Genomic DNA, 20,978 nt, shown 5'->3' on the forward strand with positions numbered 1-20,978 from the left:
GGTGGGGAGGTTTCTGCCTGCTAAGCTGGCATCCTGGAATGTTCAACTTGTGTGATGTTCAATTCCTTGGAGTCCAGCAACTTCTTAGAGGCATGAGTTCCCCACCCCTGCTATAGCGACAGACACAATCATGGCACCCAGCAGCACCTCTCTGAATGTGTTTCGAGCCAGGCCAGTGTCGGAAAAGAGATGCAAGTTCAAGGTGAAAGAGCAAAACTCTGGAACGGGGAGCCTTGAGGTTCTTTCCAGGTGTTGCTGGACTCTCACCCCCCTGACTGTTGGCCATGCAAGCTGGGGCTGATGGGAGCTGTAGTCCACAGCATCTGGAGGGCCACAATTTCCCCACCCCCTTCCAAAGATTGCTATTTAGGGAAATGGTTTGATGCACAGAAGGGAGGAAGGGAGATTAGACTGTCTCTGCAGTCAAGTGTTTTCTGCAGTTCATCTGCTAGAGACCCACGTGGAGTGTGTTGCCGGAGTCTGTTTTCGTCTGTGTTTTAGTAACTGTTGGCAGAAGTTAAGCCAATGATGAACAGCATGGGATATGTTCTTGCAGTCTTTCAATCCCCATCTGTGCTTTTTAAAAGCTAAAGTGAAAGCAGTAGTAAAAAGGAAGAAAATAAATATTCACAGCCAAACCAAGGAAAGGATTGCAAACCCAAAGTGGCAGCTTTCGATGAGTCATCAGCAAAACACACCAGCCATCCCAAACATAGACTACGTGTGGATGAATGTGTATGTATTGTGAGCTAAATTTGACCGCCAAAATGGAAGCTGCAGGTGACCTCTTGGTTCTATTCCTCTCCCAGCACTTCCAGTTTACATATCAACTAAGCACATGATGAACCCATTTCCCTTCTTGTTCTGGGAGACAGGCAGGATATTTCCAGCAGGAAGTGCTTCTCTGTATGCCCCACCAAGGCTAAAGTCAGCTGTGTTTGTGCATGGGGGGGCTTTCTGAGGGAGCTTCCCTGTGAATTGGGTTCTCCAGGTCTGTCCAGGTGCTAGCATGTGGTCTGCTCACTTTTATCTTTTTTTATATGCCTATGTACAAAATAATAAGTACTGTGCTGTGTTGACTCTGTAGTGGTGTTTTTTTTAAAGGCAAAATAATTTATAATGCTTGATAAACTCTTTGTGTGTATAAGGATGGTTTCTATGACAAAAAAAAAGAGGACTGGATCAATAAACAGATTAAATTGCTTTACCAGTAAATACGATGCTTTGGGTGTGTGTTGTGTTTGCTTATAAGATGCCTGAGAATTGAAGGCTTGAATACTTGTGATGACACCCCCCACACAAACCCTTTTGCCTTTCTGACACCAGGCATCATTGCAGCCAAAGTAGAATGATTTTTACATCCTACTGACTTCTGAATGGAACAGGTGAACTAAGAACCCTGCACCTAGGACCTTGCTTACAGCACCAACATAGATTAGATGGCCAAAGGAGAAGTTGTGGGAACTATAGTTTACCGCTAGAATTCCCAGCACCCTTCACAAACTACAGCTGCCAGGATTCAGTAGGGGGTAGGTAATAATAATAATAATAATAATAATAATAATAATAATAATAATAAATGTATTATTTATACCCTGCCCATCTGGCTGAGTTTCCCCAGCCACTCTGGGCGGCTCCCAATCAAGTGTTAAAAACAGTACAGCATTAAATATTAAAAAGCCTTCAGATGTCTTTTAAAGATAGGCTAGCTGATTATTTCCTTCACATCTAAAGGGAGGGTGTTCCACAGGGTGGGTGCCACTACTGAGAAGGCCCTCTGTCTGGTTCCCAGTAACCTTGCAATGAGGGAACCACCAGAAGGCCCTTGGCGCTGGATCTCAGTGTCCGGGCTGAACAATGGGGGTGGTGATGTTCCTTCTGGTATACTGGGCCGAGGCCGTTTAGGGCTTTAACGGTCAGCACCAACACTTCGAGTTGTGCTTGTAAACATACTGGGAGCCAATGCAGATCTCTCAGGACCGGCGTTATGTGGTTCCGGCAGCCACTCCTAGTCACCAGTCTAGCTGCCGCATTCTGGATTAATTGCAGTTTCTGGGTCACCTTCAAAGGTAGCCCCACATAGCGCATTGCAGTAGTCCAAGTGGGAGATAACTAGAGCATGCACCACTCTGGTGAGACAGTCTGCGGGCAGGTAGGGTCTCAGCCTGTGTACCAGGTGGAGCTGGTAGACAGCTGCCCTGGACACAGAATTAACCTGTGCCTCCATGGACAGCTGTGAGTCCAAAATGACTCCCAGGCTGCGCACCTGGTCCTTCAGGGGCACAGTTACCCCATTCAGGATCAGAGAGTCCTCCACACCAGCACGTCCCCTGTCCCCCAAAAACAGTACTTCTGTCTTGTCAGGATTCAATCTCAATCTGTTAGCCGCCATCCATCCTCCAACCATAAGCTTTGTGCTTTAAATGCACGGTGTAGATGCGACCTCTTTGTCCTCATTTCATGTTGTGAGATCCAGCACCATGTTTACAACCCCTGCCCCCCAAATAGATAAATGGCAATAATCCAAGCTGTAGTGTAAGAGAGGCAGAATCATGGTACCCAGGTGGCTTTAGACAAGGGTATAATGGAGCAAAGCCCTGCTGAGTTGCAGCACAATGTGATAGTCTGTTGGGGGAAAGAGACCATTAGATAGATAGATATATCTTGCCAAAGTGTATATACTCACTCCTGAGTGGAATTGCTGACTGGCTGGTCCAGTCACTGTTAAGAGGATTATAGAACATTGCTTCTATTCCCCTAGCAAGGAAGTGTGAGCAACTGTTCTCCCTCCCTCCTTGGCTCCTGTTGTAAGGCCATCTGTAAGAATGTGAAGTCGCACATTGAAGACATGCACATGAAGAAGCAGCAGTCTGTGGTCCCTTAAACATTCCAACTCATACTATGAAAGCTAACAACAACAACAATTTTATTATTTATACCCCACCCATTTGACTGGGTTGCCCCAGCCACTCAGGGCACTTTCCAGCAAAATATAAAAACATAATAAAACATCAAACATTTAAAAAACTTCCCTATACAGGGCTGCCTTCAGATTCTTCTAAAAGTTGTGTAGTTCTTTATCTCCTTGACATCTGACAAGAGGGTGTTCCACAGGGAGGGCGCCACTGCTGAGAAACCCCTCTGCCTGGTAACTTCACTTCTGGCCATGAGGGAACTGCCAGAAAGCCCTCAGAGCTGGACCTCTACTGCGACTTCAGTGAGATAGATGAATAGAGCTGGAACGGGTCATTGAAAGTCATATAGTCTAACCCAACTGCTCAGTGTGGGCAATCGAGAGCTTCTGACCTGCTTTTGTTTGAAGGCCTCTAGTGTGGCATGTTCTGCTCTATTCTAGAAAGAGGGTAGCAAGATCCTTGTTGCTTAAGGAGGGGAGGACATTTGCTTTCAGAGCTGGAGTGATGTGGACAAGGGAATTGGCATTAGCGATGGCAACCATTTTGGGTGGAAAGAGAATCATGCTACAGTGTCAATGCCACCTCCTCCTCTGTTGCTGCCAATTGTCTCGCTTGTTGCATCTTGATTTTAACCTGCAGTACCATCCCCTTGAAACGCTATGGAGACCAGTCAGTAGATACCGAACATCTCTCTCCATGCAGGTAATTGCAAGATGCAGGCCATCTTCCAAGCAGCCCAACTGCTGGGCCCCTCAAGTCATGCTCTTGATCTGTACGTCCGCTTCTGAAATAGGTACAGCCACTTCCTTCTGCTCTCAGTCCGTCAAAATCTCAAGTGAACCAGATGGTGCCTTTTGCTTCCATGCTATAATACTGCAGGGGAGAGAGAAAGAAGCAAAACACAGGGAGGAATTGATGTGTAAAATCAAAGGGATAAGGGTGCCTGTTCTTAATCCCAAGAATAGGATTGAAATGTACAATTTTTCTGTTTGGAAGTCATATCTTTTTTTAAAAAAATATTGCCCCAGACCAAAGTAGCATAATCAGTGACCAGATGGCTTATAAAACAGAAAGTATTAGGGAGGAGTGGGACCTGCAACAAGGTCACACTCACATTATACATTTAAAACACTAGGATGATACTTTAAACAGACACACTGTAGTTTGTTAAGGGCACTGAGAGTTTTTTAAGGCAACCTCAATTCTCACAGAGTGAGAGTGGTTTATCAATCAATCAATCAATCCCTCTCCCCAGGGACTGCAGCTTTGCGAAGGGAACTGGACCACCTAACAGCCCTCAGCATTTTTTATTTTGGTACTTCTGCAAACCTTTCCCTTATGTGTGGATGGTGTTCCTCCAGCTCACAATAATCTGCTGCGGAGGATGAGTTTAACGTTGGCAAAGGTGGCTGAGAAAAGGGTAGGAGGTGTCTCCATCTGCTGGCAGATTGAGAAGTAACACCTTGTATGCAGCCTAGCTGTATGCATGAGCGAGAATCGTCTCCAAGAGGTCACGCATAGGCTGGCTGGCAATAAATAAATATGTGTGGGATCGATAGATCCTCTAGTGCAACCCTTTGCCAGTGTAGGAACTCCACTGCTACAGCATGACTTCTAGGTAACCATGCAACCCATGCTTCAAAAAGAGCTTTTCACTTTTGTGGACTTCCTTGCAAAACTGTACTGTTTTTCGGAAACTGAATGTCTGACGCGGCTTCTGCTTGAGTGCAGGAAGCTCCTGCAGCCAATCGGAAGCGGCGCCTTGGTTTTCGAATGGTTTTGGAAGTCGAATGCACTTCTGGAATGGATTAAGTTTGAGAACCAGGGTACCACTGTACTAGGGAGCTAGTCTGGGACACAAGCTGATGGAGCCTCTGCCAAATTTCAAGGGTAGCCCACTATACAGGGCAAATGCTCACAATTTGGCAGTTTGCCCAGCCATTGCCACCTTGTAAAACTTACAAAGGTGTTTGGCAAAGAAGATACTGCTGCTGCTGCTGCTGCTACTACTGCTAATAATAATAATACCACATCCATCTGACTGGGTCACCCCAGCCACTCTGGGTGGCTTCCAACAATTAGAAAAACATAATAAAACATAATAAAACATCAAATATTAAAAGCTTCCCCATATAGGGCAGCCTTCACATTTCTTCTAATGGCTGTATAGTTACTGAACTCCTTGACATCTGATGGGAGGGCATTCCACAGGGTGGGCGCCACTATTGAGAAGGCCCTCTGCCTGGTTCCCTGTAAGCTCACTTCTTGCAGGGAGGGAATGGCCAGAAGGCCCTTGGAGCTGGACTTCAGATTCTGGCTGAATGATGGGGGTGGAGGCACTCCTTCAGGTATAAGGGGCCAAGGCTGGGGCTTTAAAGGTCAGCACCAATGCTTTGAATTGTGCTCGGAAACGTACTGGGATCCAATCACAACAGCCTTATAGAGTAGGTTAGTCTGAGAGATAGCAACTGGCCAAAATTTGGCTAGTAAGCTTCATGTCTGAGTGAGGATTTGAACCTGCCCCTCCCCCCAGTCCTCAGATAGCATTTGAAGCAGCTCTCCCCTAAATATGTTTCTTGATGACAACTCACATCAAACCCAACTTGTATGAGACCAATGGCTGGGAATGTTGGGAGCTGGAAGGCACCAAGTTTGCGGCAGTTGCTGGAGCACTCTGTGCCCCTCTCAATATCTCATCACTTCTGATAAAAGAATATTTCAAAGAAGACTGGGAACCTTTTCTAGTCTTTATAAAAAATTATTTGCCATACATGGAGGCCACAGCAGGGTTTGAAATGTAAGAAAATAGCCAAACGTATTAAGAAACATGTTGGTGAGGATGGAATTCGATAAGACAGAACCTTAAAACACAATTGTATGCAATTTGCGTTATGAACATTGATGTTGGGCGAGCAGGAAGTCATTAGTTTTGTTGAACTGGAATATAATTGTTGAGGAACAAATGTAACTTTCTATATGGAAAAAAAATCACTTCTAAAACAGGCAAAACTACCGTATTTTTTGCTCTATAAGACTCACTTTTTCCCTTCTAAAAAGTAAGGGGGAAATGTGTGTACGTCTTATGGAGCGAATGCAGGCTGCGCAGCTATCACAGAAGCCAGAACAGCAAGAGGGATTGCTGCTTTCACTGCGCAGCGATCCCTCTTGCTGTTCTGGCTTCTGAGATTCAGAATATTTTTTTTCTTGTTTTTCCTCCTCCATAAACTAGGTGCGTCTTGTGGTCTAGTGCATCTTATAGAGCGAAAAATACGGTAATTGTTTTGAAAACAGCAAACCTACTGAAAGATACCAATTACACACAGAAACACAGAGCTAAAAGTTCAATAAAACCCCTGATCAAATAAAACAGTTTTTATGAGCCACACACAGATACAAAAACAATTCTCTTGAAAGGGCAGGCTTTCAGAATAGCAGTTTACCTTTTGCCTTGCTTACCTGATAGGGATGAGGCTCAGGCATCCTACACCACATGACAACAGGAAGCAGAACCCACTGAACCACTCCAAGGTGTTTTGGTAGATCTTGTTATAGACAGCTGAGGTCACAACACCTGTGATCACCAGTGAAAGCTGCAGCAAGACAAACACCTTTCCTAGAAACAAGAGTGGAAGTGGAACACAATAAAATAACACTCAGCGACCACTTTAAACAGTTTTGCTTTTTATTTATCACTTTCCCAGCTTTCTAAATTTTTAAAAGATGGCCAAGGTGGAGATATATCATGCTGAAAGTGAGCTAAAGAGCCCCTGAGTAATTAAGGGCTTTTAAAAATTGCATCTCTTTTGGCATCTGAAAAGTGAGCCAATAAATAATAAACAGCTTATTTCTGCTACCTGGCAGCAGACGGGAGTTCAGAATTTATTGCAGCCCAAAAAGTGACTGTAAAAGAAACCCGGACACCGTGCCATTATAGATTTGGGGGTGGAGCTTAAATCCTAAAAATTGATAAATGGTAGGATTTTAATTAATTGGGTTATGGATGAAAGTACAGGCTTCAGAACTGTGCCAGACAAGGAATTCATGGGATGGATTATGCAAACTAGCCTGGCTCGCCGTGCAAACAGCAGATCTCTTATCATGATAAACGGGGTCGATGGACCACCTGAGAGGAATCCTTTGGCCTGAAGAGACAGGTGTTGCCAAGGCTGTGTATTTGAGGTGACAGGAAAAGAGCGTTTTTGAACAAGGTGTTCTGGGAAGAAGAGAGAGAAAAGACTGGGATCCATCTTGGGCAGGCTGGCTGAAGGCTGGCTGCACTACTGTGGGGGGACAAGCCCCTCTTGAAATGACCATGCTGTCCTGAAACCCATCCATGCAGACTGAAGGTGAAAACAGGTGAACAAGCCATTTTTTTTTTTTAAAAAGCTACGAGAGTCTTCACCATGTCTTAATTCTCCAAAGGAACACAGATCCGGGGTGAGTGCCTGGAACCCCCTGGGATCTTGCTATTGTTTGGGAGAGTGGGGATGGCACCCAACTTTTGTAAAAAATACATTTGCTAGTACGTAGTGCTACTTATTAGGGGAGGGGAGAGACTCTCTGTTGGTCAGCAGGCAAGGGATTTTGTAACCCAAGAAAATCTTTAATAAAAGCATTTTCTTTTTTTAAAAAAGGAACCAAGCCTGGCTTTATCATCTAGTACCATCAGGCAGCTTGCTTAGAGACCTTTTATTAATTCGGTCTGCTCCAAGTTAGATGCCTGCACCATTAAGTTAATCTGTCGATCACCTATGTCATGTGAGATGATTATATTTGAAAGAGGGAGGTGAGGGAATCTATCCTTCTTAGATCCACTACACAAAATGATAGAAATGTGTCTGCCTTCATAGCCTTATTCTGAACGAAATAAGCAAACTTTTTTTTTGCATTTAGATGAACAATGCCAAGATGTTCAAAGCAGAAACTTACCATAGGAAGTTCCTTCTATGTGTTTCGACAGCAAAGATCTGATGGTCGGCAAGGGAATGAGGGCAAACAACATCACACCACGGGCTGGAGCAGAAGAGAATGGAAAGGAGAGAGTTCGTGTAATCATCAGACCAAACTCCCACTGCCTAGCAGGGGTAAAGGGACCCCTAACCATTAGGTCCAGTCGTGGCCGACTCTGGGGTTGCGGTGCTCATCTCGCTTTATTGGCTGAGGGAGCTGGCATACAGCTTCCGGGTCATGTGGCCAGCATGACTAAGCCACTTCTGGCGAACCAGAGCAGTGCACGGAAACGCTGTTTACCTTCCTGCCACAGCAGTACCTATTTATCTACTTGCACTTTGACCTGCTTTCGAACTGCTAGGTTGGCAGGAGCAGAGACCGAGCAACGGGAGCTCACCCCATTGTGGGGATTCCAACCGCCGACCTTCTGATTGGCAAGTCCTAGGCTCTGTGGTTTAACCCACAGCACCACCCACACCCCTTTATCATTATAGTTAAACTAAAAAGTTGCCTTGTACATTATTATTATTATTATTATTATTATTATTATTAGTAGTAGTAGTAGATGCCCTTCATCTGAAGATCTCAGGGTGGTTTTACAACATAAACATAAAGCTCTACGATTCTATTAAAAGATTGTGTGAACTTTTATACATCTGCCACCAGCTCATTCATTTATTAAAGCCTATTTAATTGTGGCTGCAATCACACTTTTCTGAGAGTAAGCCCCACTCAGAAGGACTAACATGCAGAAGATTGTGCTGTAAGATCTCTTCCGTCAGGTAAGTGCTCTGGGAATCTTGCAAACATTAACTTTCTACACACAGTCCCAGCAGGTGTGCAAAAATGGAACAATACAGGTTGTACTGGAACGGGAGGACAAGGAAGCGCCTTTTAGCATTGAGCAATGCTTCTGAGGAAGGTATTAATAGCTTTCTGCCAACGTAGTGCAGAATACCAGAACGAGTGCATGGTTGTGGTTGCTATGTGATACCCTTTGGAAACAGGTTTGGCTCAGCTACACCCACATGTTTTGCTCGGAGATCTTCAGAGAGACATAACAAGCAAGGATATTTTCTGCCACCAAGGCTGACGATGCCTATTATCAGTGCAGCCTGTCACCCATGCTACATCACAACTTTCTGCATGCATCAAATGAATGCAACATGTACTCTTTCTCTTTTCCCTTCCCCTTTATATTCTTGTATATTATTATTATTATTACTTTTTGCTCAATGTCGGCAAAAAGCCGGAGTTTGCTCCCCAACCTGCAATCTGAACTGGGAAACACTTCCGTGTTGTGAACTGTCCTGAGATCTACGTGTATAGGGCAGAATACAAATTTAATAAATAATATGAATATATATTTTATCACCTTATTCTGCTCCACCTCCCCACAACAGGACAGAATTGGAGGCAGAATCTGGCATCATGGCAACCTTGGCTTTAGAGTTACTAGCTCTCGTGATTTCTAAAGGCATGCTTGGGAGTGTATGGTTAATGCCTGATGGAATCTCGAAAGCAAGAGGGATGGGTGGGCAAGATTGCCAATAGCTGGTGGTGATGCTCTGAGGGCCTGCACAGCTCCTTCATCAAACCTAGAAGAAGTGTGCAATATACTATTGTGTGAATCTCTAAACCTCAGAACTTGAGGTTTTATCAATGCAGAATTTGACTTGCCTGGTCAGTGCCTAAAGAGGATCCTGCGTAGCTCATGTAAGCCATACTAAGAATTCACAAGGGACATCAGAATAGAAGGTCAATAAACCCACTGACTTAGGATGGCTCTACTCACCAACGTAAAACAGGTACGTCCATCGCACAAAGGCCATGATGAGGATGCCAGCAGAGAAAGACACAATCCCCATCATAATCATGGTGGTGTCTCTGAAAACCCTGGAGAACATAAAAACTCCCAGGAAGCTGGTGATAAAGATCAGATAGCCAGCAGCGTTGGCATAGCCAATATATACTGGCCCCCAGCTCAGGGGCTCCTTCAGGAGAAAAAATGGCAGCACATCCATGGCTCCCACCACAGTTGAGTCATACATTATGGCAGCCACAAAAAGCATGGCAATGATGAGCCTGGAAGGTACCATAGAGGAGCGACTCTCGTGGAAGTGAGGCTCTCCGCCATCATCCTCAGCCAGCTTGATGTCCGGATGGTTTGGCTCTGTGGACGCAAGAGGACAAGACCGTGCAGTCTTGGGGACCCTGAGGACAAAGAGGCTGTAGAGGAGACAGAAAGCATATAAGGCAACGCTGCAAGAAACCAGGACTGCGCCATGGCGGTAGCTGAGGTGGAAGCTGACAAAGAGATGCCCAGAAGCGATGCTCCCCACAAAGCCGGCTATGCCGTAGATGAGCTCGACGACGATGAGGCGAAGCGACCGCCTGCTCTCTGAAGAGCCCTTAGACACCAGAGCCATGACGCTGGCCCAGTATGTGGTGAAGCCTCCAGACAGCCCGTGCAACACAGCAGCCCCATACATCACCTCGATGGGCCACATTTGCAGGATGAGGAGCAGCAGCAGGATCCGGGAGAGCAAATAGCCCAGGAGAGGCACGCAGATGGAGATCTTCCTGCTCTTCAGGTCGCCCAGCTTAGCCAGGCCATAAGCCGACAGCAGCGGCGTCAAGCCGTCAAGAAGCTTGTAGATGATGAAGAAGTTGGAGATGGCTTTCTGCTGAGAATTCTCGTTGGAGTGAGCCGAGGAGTTGGTCTGGTTGTAGTAGTTCTTCACCACTAGAAGCAGCCCGGTGTCGTAGAAAGAGCTCGCAAGCTGAGCCCCGGCAACAACAGGCTCAATCCAGGTCCTCATCTCCATCCCACCAGGCATGGTCACAGGAAGCTGCTGCTTGTTGATTCCTTTGCTTAGGGCAGAAAAAGAGGCTGGGAGCCAGTTCCAGGTTTCTGATTTTGGTTATAAAAGCAAGACTCCTTATATTAGCTTCAGAGGCAGAGGGCTGTTCAGGAGTCAGGGCAGAGACTGCTTCTACGATATCTCATTCCACACAGACAAACATTCACCTCTCTCTCTCTCTCTCTGTTTGGAGTCCGCCTACACTCTCTTACTCTTCCTGGTGTGGCTTCAAGAGGTCACATGGCCCTGCCTGGGGAATTTCTCCTTCTCATTTTAGGAAGTGAAAGCAGTTTGGTCAGTTTCTTTTCAGCCAAATAATCAGGGCACTTTCCATGGGTTTAGCGAAGAGGGGGCAGGCAGGGGCCAGCTTCCACCTCCCTAGATCAAGTAAAACAATAGAAATACTTAACTGACCAACCACATTGGTTCTGCCCCCCCTCCTGCCCCCCCCCAGTCCTGCCGCCCCCCGAAATCCTGGTTACAACCATGGCACTTTCTGTGTATGTTTGAGGGCACTGGGTGATAGGGTAGGATTACAAGGCTCTTTGGAAACACAGACACACGGATGAAAAAATAGATAATGACAGCAGCAGATACTTTTCTCTAATAGTTCCCAAAGCAGGCTTGTACCAGGATAGCTGAGAGGCAAGTGAAAGGGACAATTAGACAGAGGGAGAGAAGCAGGTGGAGTGAATATTGTCATTTCTCAAGTCTTTAGCATGAAGACATCCATTAATATTAGGCAGGTTCCTTTGTTGTGTTGTTTTCAACATCTACTGAAAAGTTTTTTGTTTTTTGTTTTGCTTAGGCAAGCCTACCCAAATGTATATTTCACACACATTGGGTGTTTTTTTTCAAATGGATGATTTTTTTTAAAAAAATGCTTTTATTTTTTATCTGTCATATTAAATTGTTATTGATATTAATGTTGTATTTTTAGTTTTAGATTTTTATTATTTATGTGGAAATTGTTTTCCATTTGGTTGTGTACCTTTTGATGTTTTATAATTTATTGTTTATGACTTTTGTTATGTTGGTAATTATGTGAACCAGGGGTAGGCAGCCTAAGGCCCATGGGCCACAAGCAGCCCATATGGGTCATTTAACCAGCCCACGAGTCGCCCCCAAACCGAGCTGCCCACTCAGTGAGTCCCCATGCACTGTGCTAAACAGGCACAGCGCGGCGTGGGGACTCACTTCCGCGGTGCTGGAAACTGTGACTGCGCATACTCAGACACTGAAAATCGCATCTGTGCAGACGCCGGAAATTGTGGCTGTGCAACTCACATGTGCACACATCATCTGGCCCATGGAGGGATCTCTGCTGGAGTGAACTAGTCCAGGCGAGTTCACTGCTTTTGAATTATGGTGCTGGAGGAGACTCTTGAGAGTCCCATGGACAGCAAGAAGATCAAACCTATCCATTCTCAAGGAAATCAGCCCTGAGTGCTCACTGGAAGGACAGATCCTGAAGCTGAGACTCCAAAACTTTGGCCACCTCATGAGAACAGAAGACTCCCTGGGAAAGACCCTGATGTTGGGAAAGATTGAGGGCACAAGGAGAAGGGGACGACAGAGGACAAGATGGTTGGACAGTGTTCTCGAAGCAGCCAGCATGAGTTTGACCAAACTGCGGGAGGCAGTGGAAGACAGGAGTGCCTGGCGTGCTCTGGTCCATGGGGTCACAAAGAGTCGGACACGACTAAACGATTAAACAACAACAGCCCAGGCGAGGTAAACCTTGCCTCCTCCTGATGTAAACCTTGTCATGTTGTAAGCTGCCTTGAGCATTGTTTTAACTATGGAAAGGTGGCATACAAATAAAATGATGATGATTGTATCTACAATTTGATCATCTTGTATTGACTGGTGTTTTTTTTACGTCTATTGATTTGTCAGAATTTCTGATTGGATATGTTCCGTTATTTTGTGTGTGTGTCTCTTTAGCAGAATAAATAAAACTGTATTAAAAAGAGAGAGTTCGGTTTTATAATAGAAGTGGCAGGCTTGCATTCCAGAAAAAAGCTCTAAATGTTCTCTCGGCCTCCCCATGCTGACGCTTAACCATTTCGGTCATTAAAAAAATAAATAAATTGCTTGTTGTCTTATTTATAATAAAAACGACATTTTTTAAAAAGTGCAAATCGCACCAGGTATCAGGGACCTTTCTTGGCGACACCTGTCCATCAGCCTTACAGGGCATTTGGTTTCTGCTACAGTCTTGTGGAGTGGAAAATAATATTTAGACAGAACACAGGGGTGCATCTTCCAAAATAGCCTCTCTCCTCTAAGATCCTTACATAACTACTTGGCAGGGACCACTCAGCCCAATCCCTTGGGCTTTCCATAGCAAAGAGCTAACTCCGTTTCCATACCTACTGTGTAGCAAAATAGCCCTCAAACATCCTCCATGCACATCAATTGTCTCATTAAAAAGAAGAAGAAGGAAACACTGACCCTTATTTTCCCTCTCTTCTTTTCTGGATCAATAGCTGTCTTTGCTGCACTGTCTGATGATCAATTGCTGCTCTCAGCCCATTTATCTTGTTTGTCCTAGAAGCAGCCCCTGCAACCTGGCTCCATAAACACGGGAAAGAACCTCTTGAGTAATGCTGGGGTGAGTGAATTGCACAACGGAGAAGCACCTTTACCAATCAACCTCATTCGGTTTTGCAAACAGGGCAAAGGCGTGGGACTAGAGAGAGAGGCCCTGGCATATATACTTGGGAGACCAGCAATTCCCAAACTGTGTCCAGAGATAAGGATCACAATGAGCTGTAACATACCTGAAGGATGATTAAAAGCAAACAGAGATGACTGGTGCTTTATCATTTGGGAGGGGTGATTCCAAGAATAGAAAGGAGGCGCTGGGAAGCAGGTCTGTGGTCAAGGTATTACAGGCGAATAGAAGGGATATTCCTTGTGCAGTTGTAAAAACCGCTGCTAGGGACATAGGAAGGTGGCTTTCAAAAGGTCAGACTAACTGAGCACCTGAGCCCAATCCTGCCTGCTCCGACTGGCAGAAGCACTTCAAGGTCTCAAGCAGGGATTTTTCCCAGGGCAACCTGGAAATTCCAGGAATCTGGGAGGACCTTTCCCCCTGCAAGATATATATCAAGCATAGGCAAACTTGGCCCTCCAGATGTTTTGGGACTACAACTCCTATCATCCCTAGCTAACAGGCCAGGATGGTGGGTGTTATGTACTGAAGTTTTCACCCTGAGCCAGCAGGGGGATACTGTAGATAGTTCAGGTCCATATATGAAAATAAGGGATCAAAAGTGACGTTCAGTGATTGGATAGTTACAGAAAGTTGTTACAGTTACATTGTACTGGAGCTCTATATAAGTAGGCTGGCTGAACCCTTCAGTTCAGTTCTGTTCAGGCCTGTGAATAAACAAGAGCTGTTTGAAGAATTGCTGTGTCGTCTGATATGTTCACCCACAACTTAACAATGGGAATTGTAGTCTCAAAACGCCTGGAGGGTCAAGTTTGCCTATGCCTGATAATATACTCTACTGCTGAGCCCTTCTCACAGTTAGGGTTGCTGCTTGAGGTCCTCACCTTCTTCAGGGATAGGGAGTTTGTGTACCACCATTGTTGGACTCCAATTTGGAACCATCACACAATAAAACCACATACAGCAGAAAAAATAGGACTGGTGATGCTAAATTAAGGAACAATAGACACCCCCCCCCGGTTATCACTCTAGGTTTGGGTCACAGGCCTGTTTCTCACCTGGCTAGTGGGGCTTCCCTTGCACTCGTGATTCTCCATAGTGGCGGCAGGGCATCATCCCATTTGCAATAGGCTGGGTTTGTTCTTATCAGCCAAGCTGAGTCTGAGGCCCATGAGTACACTACTAGCTGTAATCACTCAAGCCAGCAAAAAGGCTCTTTTCTGTAAGCAGAAGCTGTTAAATTGATGCAGAGAACAAGCACCTTTACTGGCTGAGAGGGAAACTGGGCAGGTGCCAGTATTTCCCAAACTTCTGATAGGGTTACTCTGAATCACAGGCATGCTTTGTGCTTAAAGAGGTTGACTTGCAGAGGGTGTGGCAGAAGAATGGCCTAACGTCAGAGGAGTCTCCCATTTTTTTCTCTGTGTGTCACTCCTAGTTGGAAGGAGGCAAATCTAGAACAGTGACTCATGCAGAGACAAGCAGGGGTGCAGGGGGTGACCAATTCTGCTGTGTCCCTGTATAAATGCTCCAACTTCAGTCAAAGCAGACAGGTTAGCATTATTATTGCCCAGCAGACTTTGAGAAGACACAGGGCTGGTACGAGCAGTGACTCATGCAGATACTCAATGGGCAGCTCCTCTGTGGGTTGAGGACACTGGGCTCACACTGACCACTAAATTGCTTTAGTTTTTCAAAAACTGTCTGCTAACCACATATGAAACGCAAAAAAGAAAATGAATTGGCGATATATGAGAAAACAAATTGTCATCTAGCACATTAGCGGTTTTCCCGCCACAATTTGGGAGGGGAGCTGCTGCTTCAGTCAGGGCTTGATGCTATGAGACCAATTGTATAATTGAGGAATTGCTAAAATTGTGCCCTAGGTGGCATTGCAGCACATGCATCCATCTGAAATCCCCGATTCAAACTTGTGTATCCTACAAGAGCAGTTCCCCTCTTAAACGTTCCAGTTGGAAAATTGTATTTTCTTTGACCTATTGTTGCATCAGTATATGGGTCATCAAAAGAAGCTGCCCTCGCAGGGATGTTATGGGCACTTAGAAACGAGAAATGAAAGCTTTTTGGCTTGGCCTCACAGTGTGTGAGAGAGGAAGGGAAAGTGAGGCCTTCTTTTTCCATGTTCCCAAATCTTAAGTGAAAAACAGGAACCAAAGAAGTCCAATGTGACATAATGGAGTTTACTCCAGAGTAAGTACATCTGGACTGCAGCCTAACTCCAAGGTTAGTCACAACTAATTTATATCCCAGAGCTTTTCATGGAACAGTAGCATGATTTATCTTTGCTGGCATGGTAAAGGTAAAAAGGTAAAGGACTTCTGGACGGTTATGCCCAGTCAAAGCAGACTATGGGGTTGCGGCGCACATCTCACTTTTCAGGCTGAGGGAGCTGGCATTTGTCCAGACATCTTTCCAGGTCATGTGGCCAGCATGAGTAAACCGCTTCTGACACAATGGAACACCGTGATGGAAACCAGAGTGCACTGAAACACCATTTACCTTTCCGCTGCAGTGGTACCTTTTTATCTACTTGCACTGGCGTGCTTTCAAACTGCTAGGTTGGCAGAAGTTGGGCCAGAACAATGGGAGTTCACCCTGTCATGCGTATTCAAACTGACCTTCTGATCAGCAAGCCCAGGGGCCAGCAAACTTTTTCAGCAGGGGGCCTGTCCATTGTTCCTCAGACCTTGTGGGGGGCCGGACTATATTTTGGAGAAAAAAAATGAACGAATTCCTATGCACCACAAATAACCCAGAGATGCATTTTAAAGAAAAGGACACATTCTACTCAAGTAAAAACACGCTGATTCTCGGACCATCTGCAAGCCAGATTTAGAAGGCGATTGGGCTGGATTCAGCCCCCAGGCCTTAGTTTGCCTACCCATGGGCAAGCCCAAAAGGCTCAGTGTTTAGACCACAGCACCACCCGCTGGCATGAGGCCTTCCTCTGTGGGTGAATGCATCGGCACAAAAAATAAGCAGCACACACCTCCCTACATGAGAGGTGCAGGGCTCTCCACTGCTCAACCACCGACAGGACAATGAGCAAAGAGGAAGCGCATTGGTTTTGTTGCTTTCCCATAATACGAAGCTGCCTCTAGCCTGCCTCAGGTATGGACTGAAAGTCTAGTGCTCATCTTTTCACCCACCTTCTACAATGGGGAAAAATATGCCCATGTCTGTGTGGTTATTTGAAGGCTTAATTACACTTACAAAATTGGCTGTGCATGCCAGAATTCCGGGTTATTTCAAGGGGTAGGTGGAGAAAGACTAAACAGCAGTTTGCTCGCAAGGATTTCATGGCACTGCCTTTTCACGCTGATTCACAAGTAGCCCATGGGCAGCCAACGTCTATATTCTTGGAGGCTGCTTTAGGCCCCATTTTATGGGTATGGCTTCATAAGATAGTAGTAGTAGTAGTAGTAATACCTTTGTTGTCAATGTACAACCTGTGTACAATGAAATTAACCAAGCCTCCCCCCCAACACTCAATCTCATTGCACTCTGTGTGCTTGTCATACAACACACCAACCTCGAAAGTCAGCTGCACAAATTATTTTCCATTCAGCAGCCTAACAGCACACGGATATAAACTGTTTTTTAGCCTGTTGGTATGATTGATTATACTTCTATATCTCTTGCCCGAGGGTAGAAGATTAAAGAGGTGCTGGCTGGGGCGTGAATCGTCCCTTAGAATTTTTCTCGCTCTCCTAAGGCAACAATCCCTTGCGATGCCATCTAGCTGGTTCAGGGGACAGCCCATGATATCATGTGCTGTGTTCACCACCTTCTGTAAAGACTTTCTGTCCGTGGCTGTCAAGCCAATGTACCACACTGTGATACAATATGAGAGGACACTTTCTATTGTGGACCGGTAGGAGATCATCAATTGTTGTTTAACATTGTTCTTTCGCCCGACCCTGAGAAAATGGAGTCTCCATATATATCGAGCATATGTTGTGTATATAAAGTGAGGAATTCCTCCCTCCCAGCTTTTCTAAACAAGCCGATTTCCTTTCCAGCTGAAAATGTGGGCCAAATCTTTACCGCATCTCAATGGAAGCGTGACAGGGTCACAGGGGAGGTAGCTGAGAAGACAAGTTCTGCAGGCCTAATCTGGCCTATGGGCTGCTTGCCAGCAGTCCACTCTGACCAAAGTCATGGCAAACACTCGATCCGAAGGGCACTGCCAACAACACCACAACCCCCTTTGCTTTCAGATAAGAATCACAAGACAAGTTTAAGTTTTAATGAGAAAATAAGTGTATACTTGCATTGTATGCCTCACAGTCACTATAAAACAGAAGCAGGGTACAGCAATGAAGTGGTTAAACATATACAAGAAGCCACGTTATTTTGCAGCGAGAGTGGTTGGTCATTTGCAACGACGGAGTTGCCACAGTATTCTGCAATGGATCCTTCTGGACTGGGAGTGAAATGGTCAGAACTGGTCTGAGGAAACTGCTCTGCAGTTAAGATTTTGGGGATAGAATCCTGGACATCGTCACAAAATTGCAATCCTTAACTATTAGTCAATGCACAGTTCAATTTTATCAGTATTTGCTTCAAAAAAGTAACAATTCTTAACTCTTTGTATGTGCCTGGAAGCAAAGCTTATTCTGCATTAATTTGTTGTTGTTGTTGAATATATATTCGCATGTACTGGCATATATTTAAAGACATTAAGCAGTGGTGGTGGGAATAATGAAGAGACGAGTCCATTGCTCCATTACCAAAGCACTTGCTGAAAATGGTAGCTAAGGTTCCGTAATTCCTGAAAAAGAAACTGTCAGTAGTTTACAATAATAACCATCAAAAACTGTGTTGTGGGAATAGCATAATGAATCAAGCCTCTCTTTCCTTTTAGCAAAGTTATCCCATGATGCCATGATACCCATCTCAGATTTTTGCTGCTGGGGTGAAAACACCGGGGGTGGGGGAAGGAACAAGATACATAGAGACAAACGAAATGTATGTTTTGAAGTGGCTTTTTTTATTTTTGCTTCTAGAAAAAAGGGGATTTTCCCATAACAACTCCTTGCTCTTTCACCTTGAGTTGACTACAACCTTGTAAAGGAGGAGAAAGCATCTCATTCCAAGCAAATGTATTATATCTTTGGCTTTACCTCCCCTGTAAGAAAACCACCATTTCTCAGCAAGGGTTGTGTGTAATCTAAGCTGATCACCCACCTTCTCCACGCTCCATCTTTCAGAGCATTTTGCCTACTGCTGGCTTAAAAACATCTTCAGGACAGAATCCACCTGCTTCGTCATAATCCTGAGATTATTTTTTTTTGTAACCTCACTTTTGAAAGACACAGTCTTTTGGAGTAAAAAAATAAATAAATCTCAACTTGATTGTACAGGCAGTTTCTGCTAAAAGGTTCAGAAAACAGTGAAAAATGTTGGGTGGCCCTTGCAGGCAAGAAAGAAAGAAAGAATTTTTTTTCTAAATTCTGGCCTCTGGCCTTTTCTGGTTTCGAATCCACTGTGTTGCATCTCTCTCCCTCTCTCTTTCAACATACCTATTTTTCCTTTCATCCCATTAGCTGGATTCCTCTTTCCTGTGCAGCATTTAAGCCTCGGAAAACACCTATTGCACAACCCAGCCAAAATTAAACACAAAGCAAAACCCTCCGCTGATTTAAATAAGCAACAGCTAAATGCGTAGTCCTATGGAAATCTATAGGACAACAGCAACTAACTTTGGCTGGTTTGTGCCCCAAATTCTCATTTTTTTAAAAGAAGTAATCAGAAAAGTGTGCAAACCACTAATATAAAGATCATTTATGTAAAATATTTTCTGATTGGATTTTCTGATTACAAAATCTGCAAAGGGAATAGGATCCACCATGTTTTCTAATGAAGTAAGCAGAGGATAAGCAAACCCAGGAGTGTTGCCGATGCACAGAATGTGGATTCTCCTATTGGCAGGGAAAGCGCCCGTTGTATACGCAAAACTCTTATCTTCAATTCTTTATGACTGGCTCCTCCATATACGTGAGGAGCTTGGTTTGGAGGTTTGCATCAGAATTCGGTACAGATGTTATCCAAGCAGCTGGTCTGTGTTATAGCCAAATATTTCTACTTTAGTTTCTGCACACAGTACAGAATCCTTGCCAAGGCTGTTGTGTTCATACTACTCTGTTTAAAATTAGACATTTACCAGGAGGAAATTAATGTATTTCAACATGAAATCTCCTTGTTCATCTAAACAGCAGAATACAAAGATCCTGTTCATAACATGAAACATAAAATAAAATGGAAACAGAAGAGAAACTTGTGGAGGGCTAGCTTTTTGTTTTGCCTCCTCTTACAAATCAATGAAGAGTAATTTTTAGTTAAGATGCATGTACCATTCTTGAGTTGCCTAAAATGTGACAAGCTCTAGTCCAGAATTTTTTTGGGATTCCATCACTAAACACATTCTACTGCATTTCTTGACACAACAAGAGAAAACCAGCAGCTTCTAACACTACGCCAGACAGCAAAGCATAAGAATAAATACCGCATTTCTTTTCTAAATGTCAAGATTACAAAACTGTTCAATACTTTTGGAAATGTTAACTCATGCAAATACCATGTCAGTTCAGCTTAGTTATTAACAAATACTGCATCAGTTTTAGTGCCTTTTTTATATCCCTTTTCATAAAAGAAAAAAAACACACACGTTTATACCCCTAGAGCTGGCAAACAGCTTTGGAGAAAATAATCTCTACACCCACATTTCTTTGTCTTCACCATTCTACTTCACAATCACACAAGCAAACACACTCACAACCACTCCATATTCCTTTGTCACTGATTCCCACCTTACACTCGAACTAAAGCTGCAATATTATCTTTTAGCTCTGAAAACACTGTTTGAACAGCAAAAATAGTCCTTTGGCCCTGGCTCCCCTCTTCCCGACTCTCTCCGTTACCTTCTCCAACTTTTCATTTTCCTGGTCACGCAAAACATTTCTGCCCTTCCCGCTCTATTAACTAAGACCTTTACATAGCATAAATATAGTTAAAGATACCATTATTTTTCTTGCATTCCTTCTCTGTAACATTCTGACTCGATGTGTCAGTTATTGCCTCAAGTAAAAATATTTTCAATGGTTCAGATGCTCCCCATATCTTTCCAACTCAGCCCAACTCTTCTTCCAATGGTCCTTTTCATGTTAAACACAGATGATAATGCCAGTAAGCGCTGAGAAACAAAGAGGAGGCCAAACTGCTCACTTCAAGCATATAGACCCACTAAAACTAAGATAACCTTATTTGGCATTTCTCTCTTCTATGCTACCTATGGATTGTGCAGCACTGTTAAAAGGAAACATTATTAAGCATACTGATTATGTGAGGAGGAATAAATGGGATGGCAAATCTTCAACAAAAACCACCCCATTATAAGTTAAGAGAAAAGCGAACAATCTGCCATCTCCCCCAAAAAACCTTTCAAAAATAAACAGCAAAAAAAAAACCACAAAAAAACATCGTATTTTATGGCTAAATGTATGGGATTGTACATTCAAATTTGCAAGTTAACAGCCCCTGCTTTTA

General features: G+C 44.3%; 1 protein-coding gene across 1 annotated transcript; it reads right to left on the bottom strand.

Moving 5' to 3' along the window:
• Window positions 1-2,909: 2,909 nt before the first annotated feature.
• On the bottom strand, window positions 2,910-11,085 carry SLC46A2 (solute carrier family 46 member 2). Its single transcript, XM_081894482.1, has 4 exons — window positions 9,661-11,085; window positions 7,845-7,928; window positions 6,372-6,528; window positions 2,910-3,788 (listed from the first exon to the last, which is right to left on the bottom strand). The coding sequence occupies exons 1-4, from the start codon at window positions 10,703-10,705 to the stop codon at window positions 3,731-3,733; spliced, it is 1,344 nt and encodes a 447-aa protein (XP_081750608.1). The 5' UTR covers window positions 10,706-11,085; the 3' UTR covers window positions 2,910-3,730.
• Window positions 11,086-20,978: the final 9,893 nt, after the last annotated feature.

This window comes from Podarcis melisellensis (assembly GCF_964234715.1).
Source record: "Podarcis melisellensis genome assembly, chromosome: 17".
Lineage (NCBI taxonomy): Eukaryota > Metazoa > Chordata > Lepidosauria > Squamata > Lacertidae > Podarcis > Podarcis melisellensis.

What these genes read in the sequence shown, in the direction of transcription:
- SLC46A2 (XM_081894482.1), bottom strand. Translation starts at nt 10,705, where the DNA reads ATGCCTGGTGGGATGGAGATGAGGACCTGGATTGAGCCTGTTGTTGCC. An exon ending in CATAGAAGGAACTTCCTATG is followed by an intron (nt 6,529 to 7,844) that starts GTAAGTTTCTGC and finishes TCTTGTTTCTAG; the next exon opens with GAAAGGTGTTTGTCTTGCTG. An exon ending in CTGAGCCTCATCCCTATCAG is followed by an intron (nt 3,789 to 6,371) that starts GTAAGCAAGGCA and finishes TCTCCCCTGCAG; the next exon opens with TATTATAGCATGGAAGCAAA.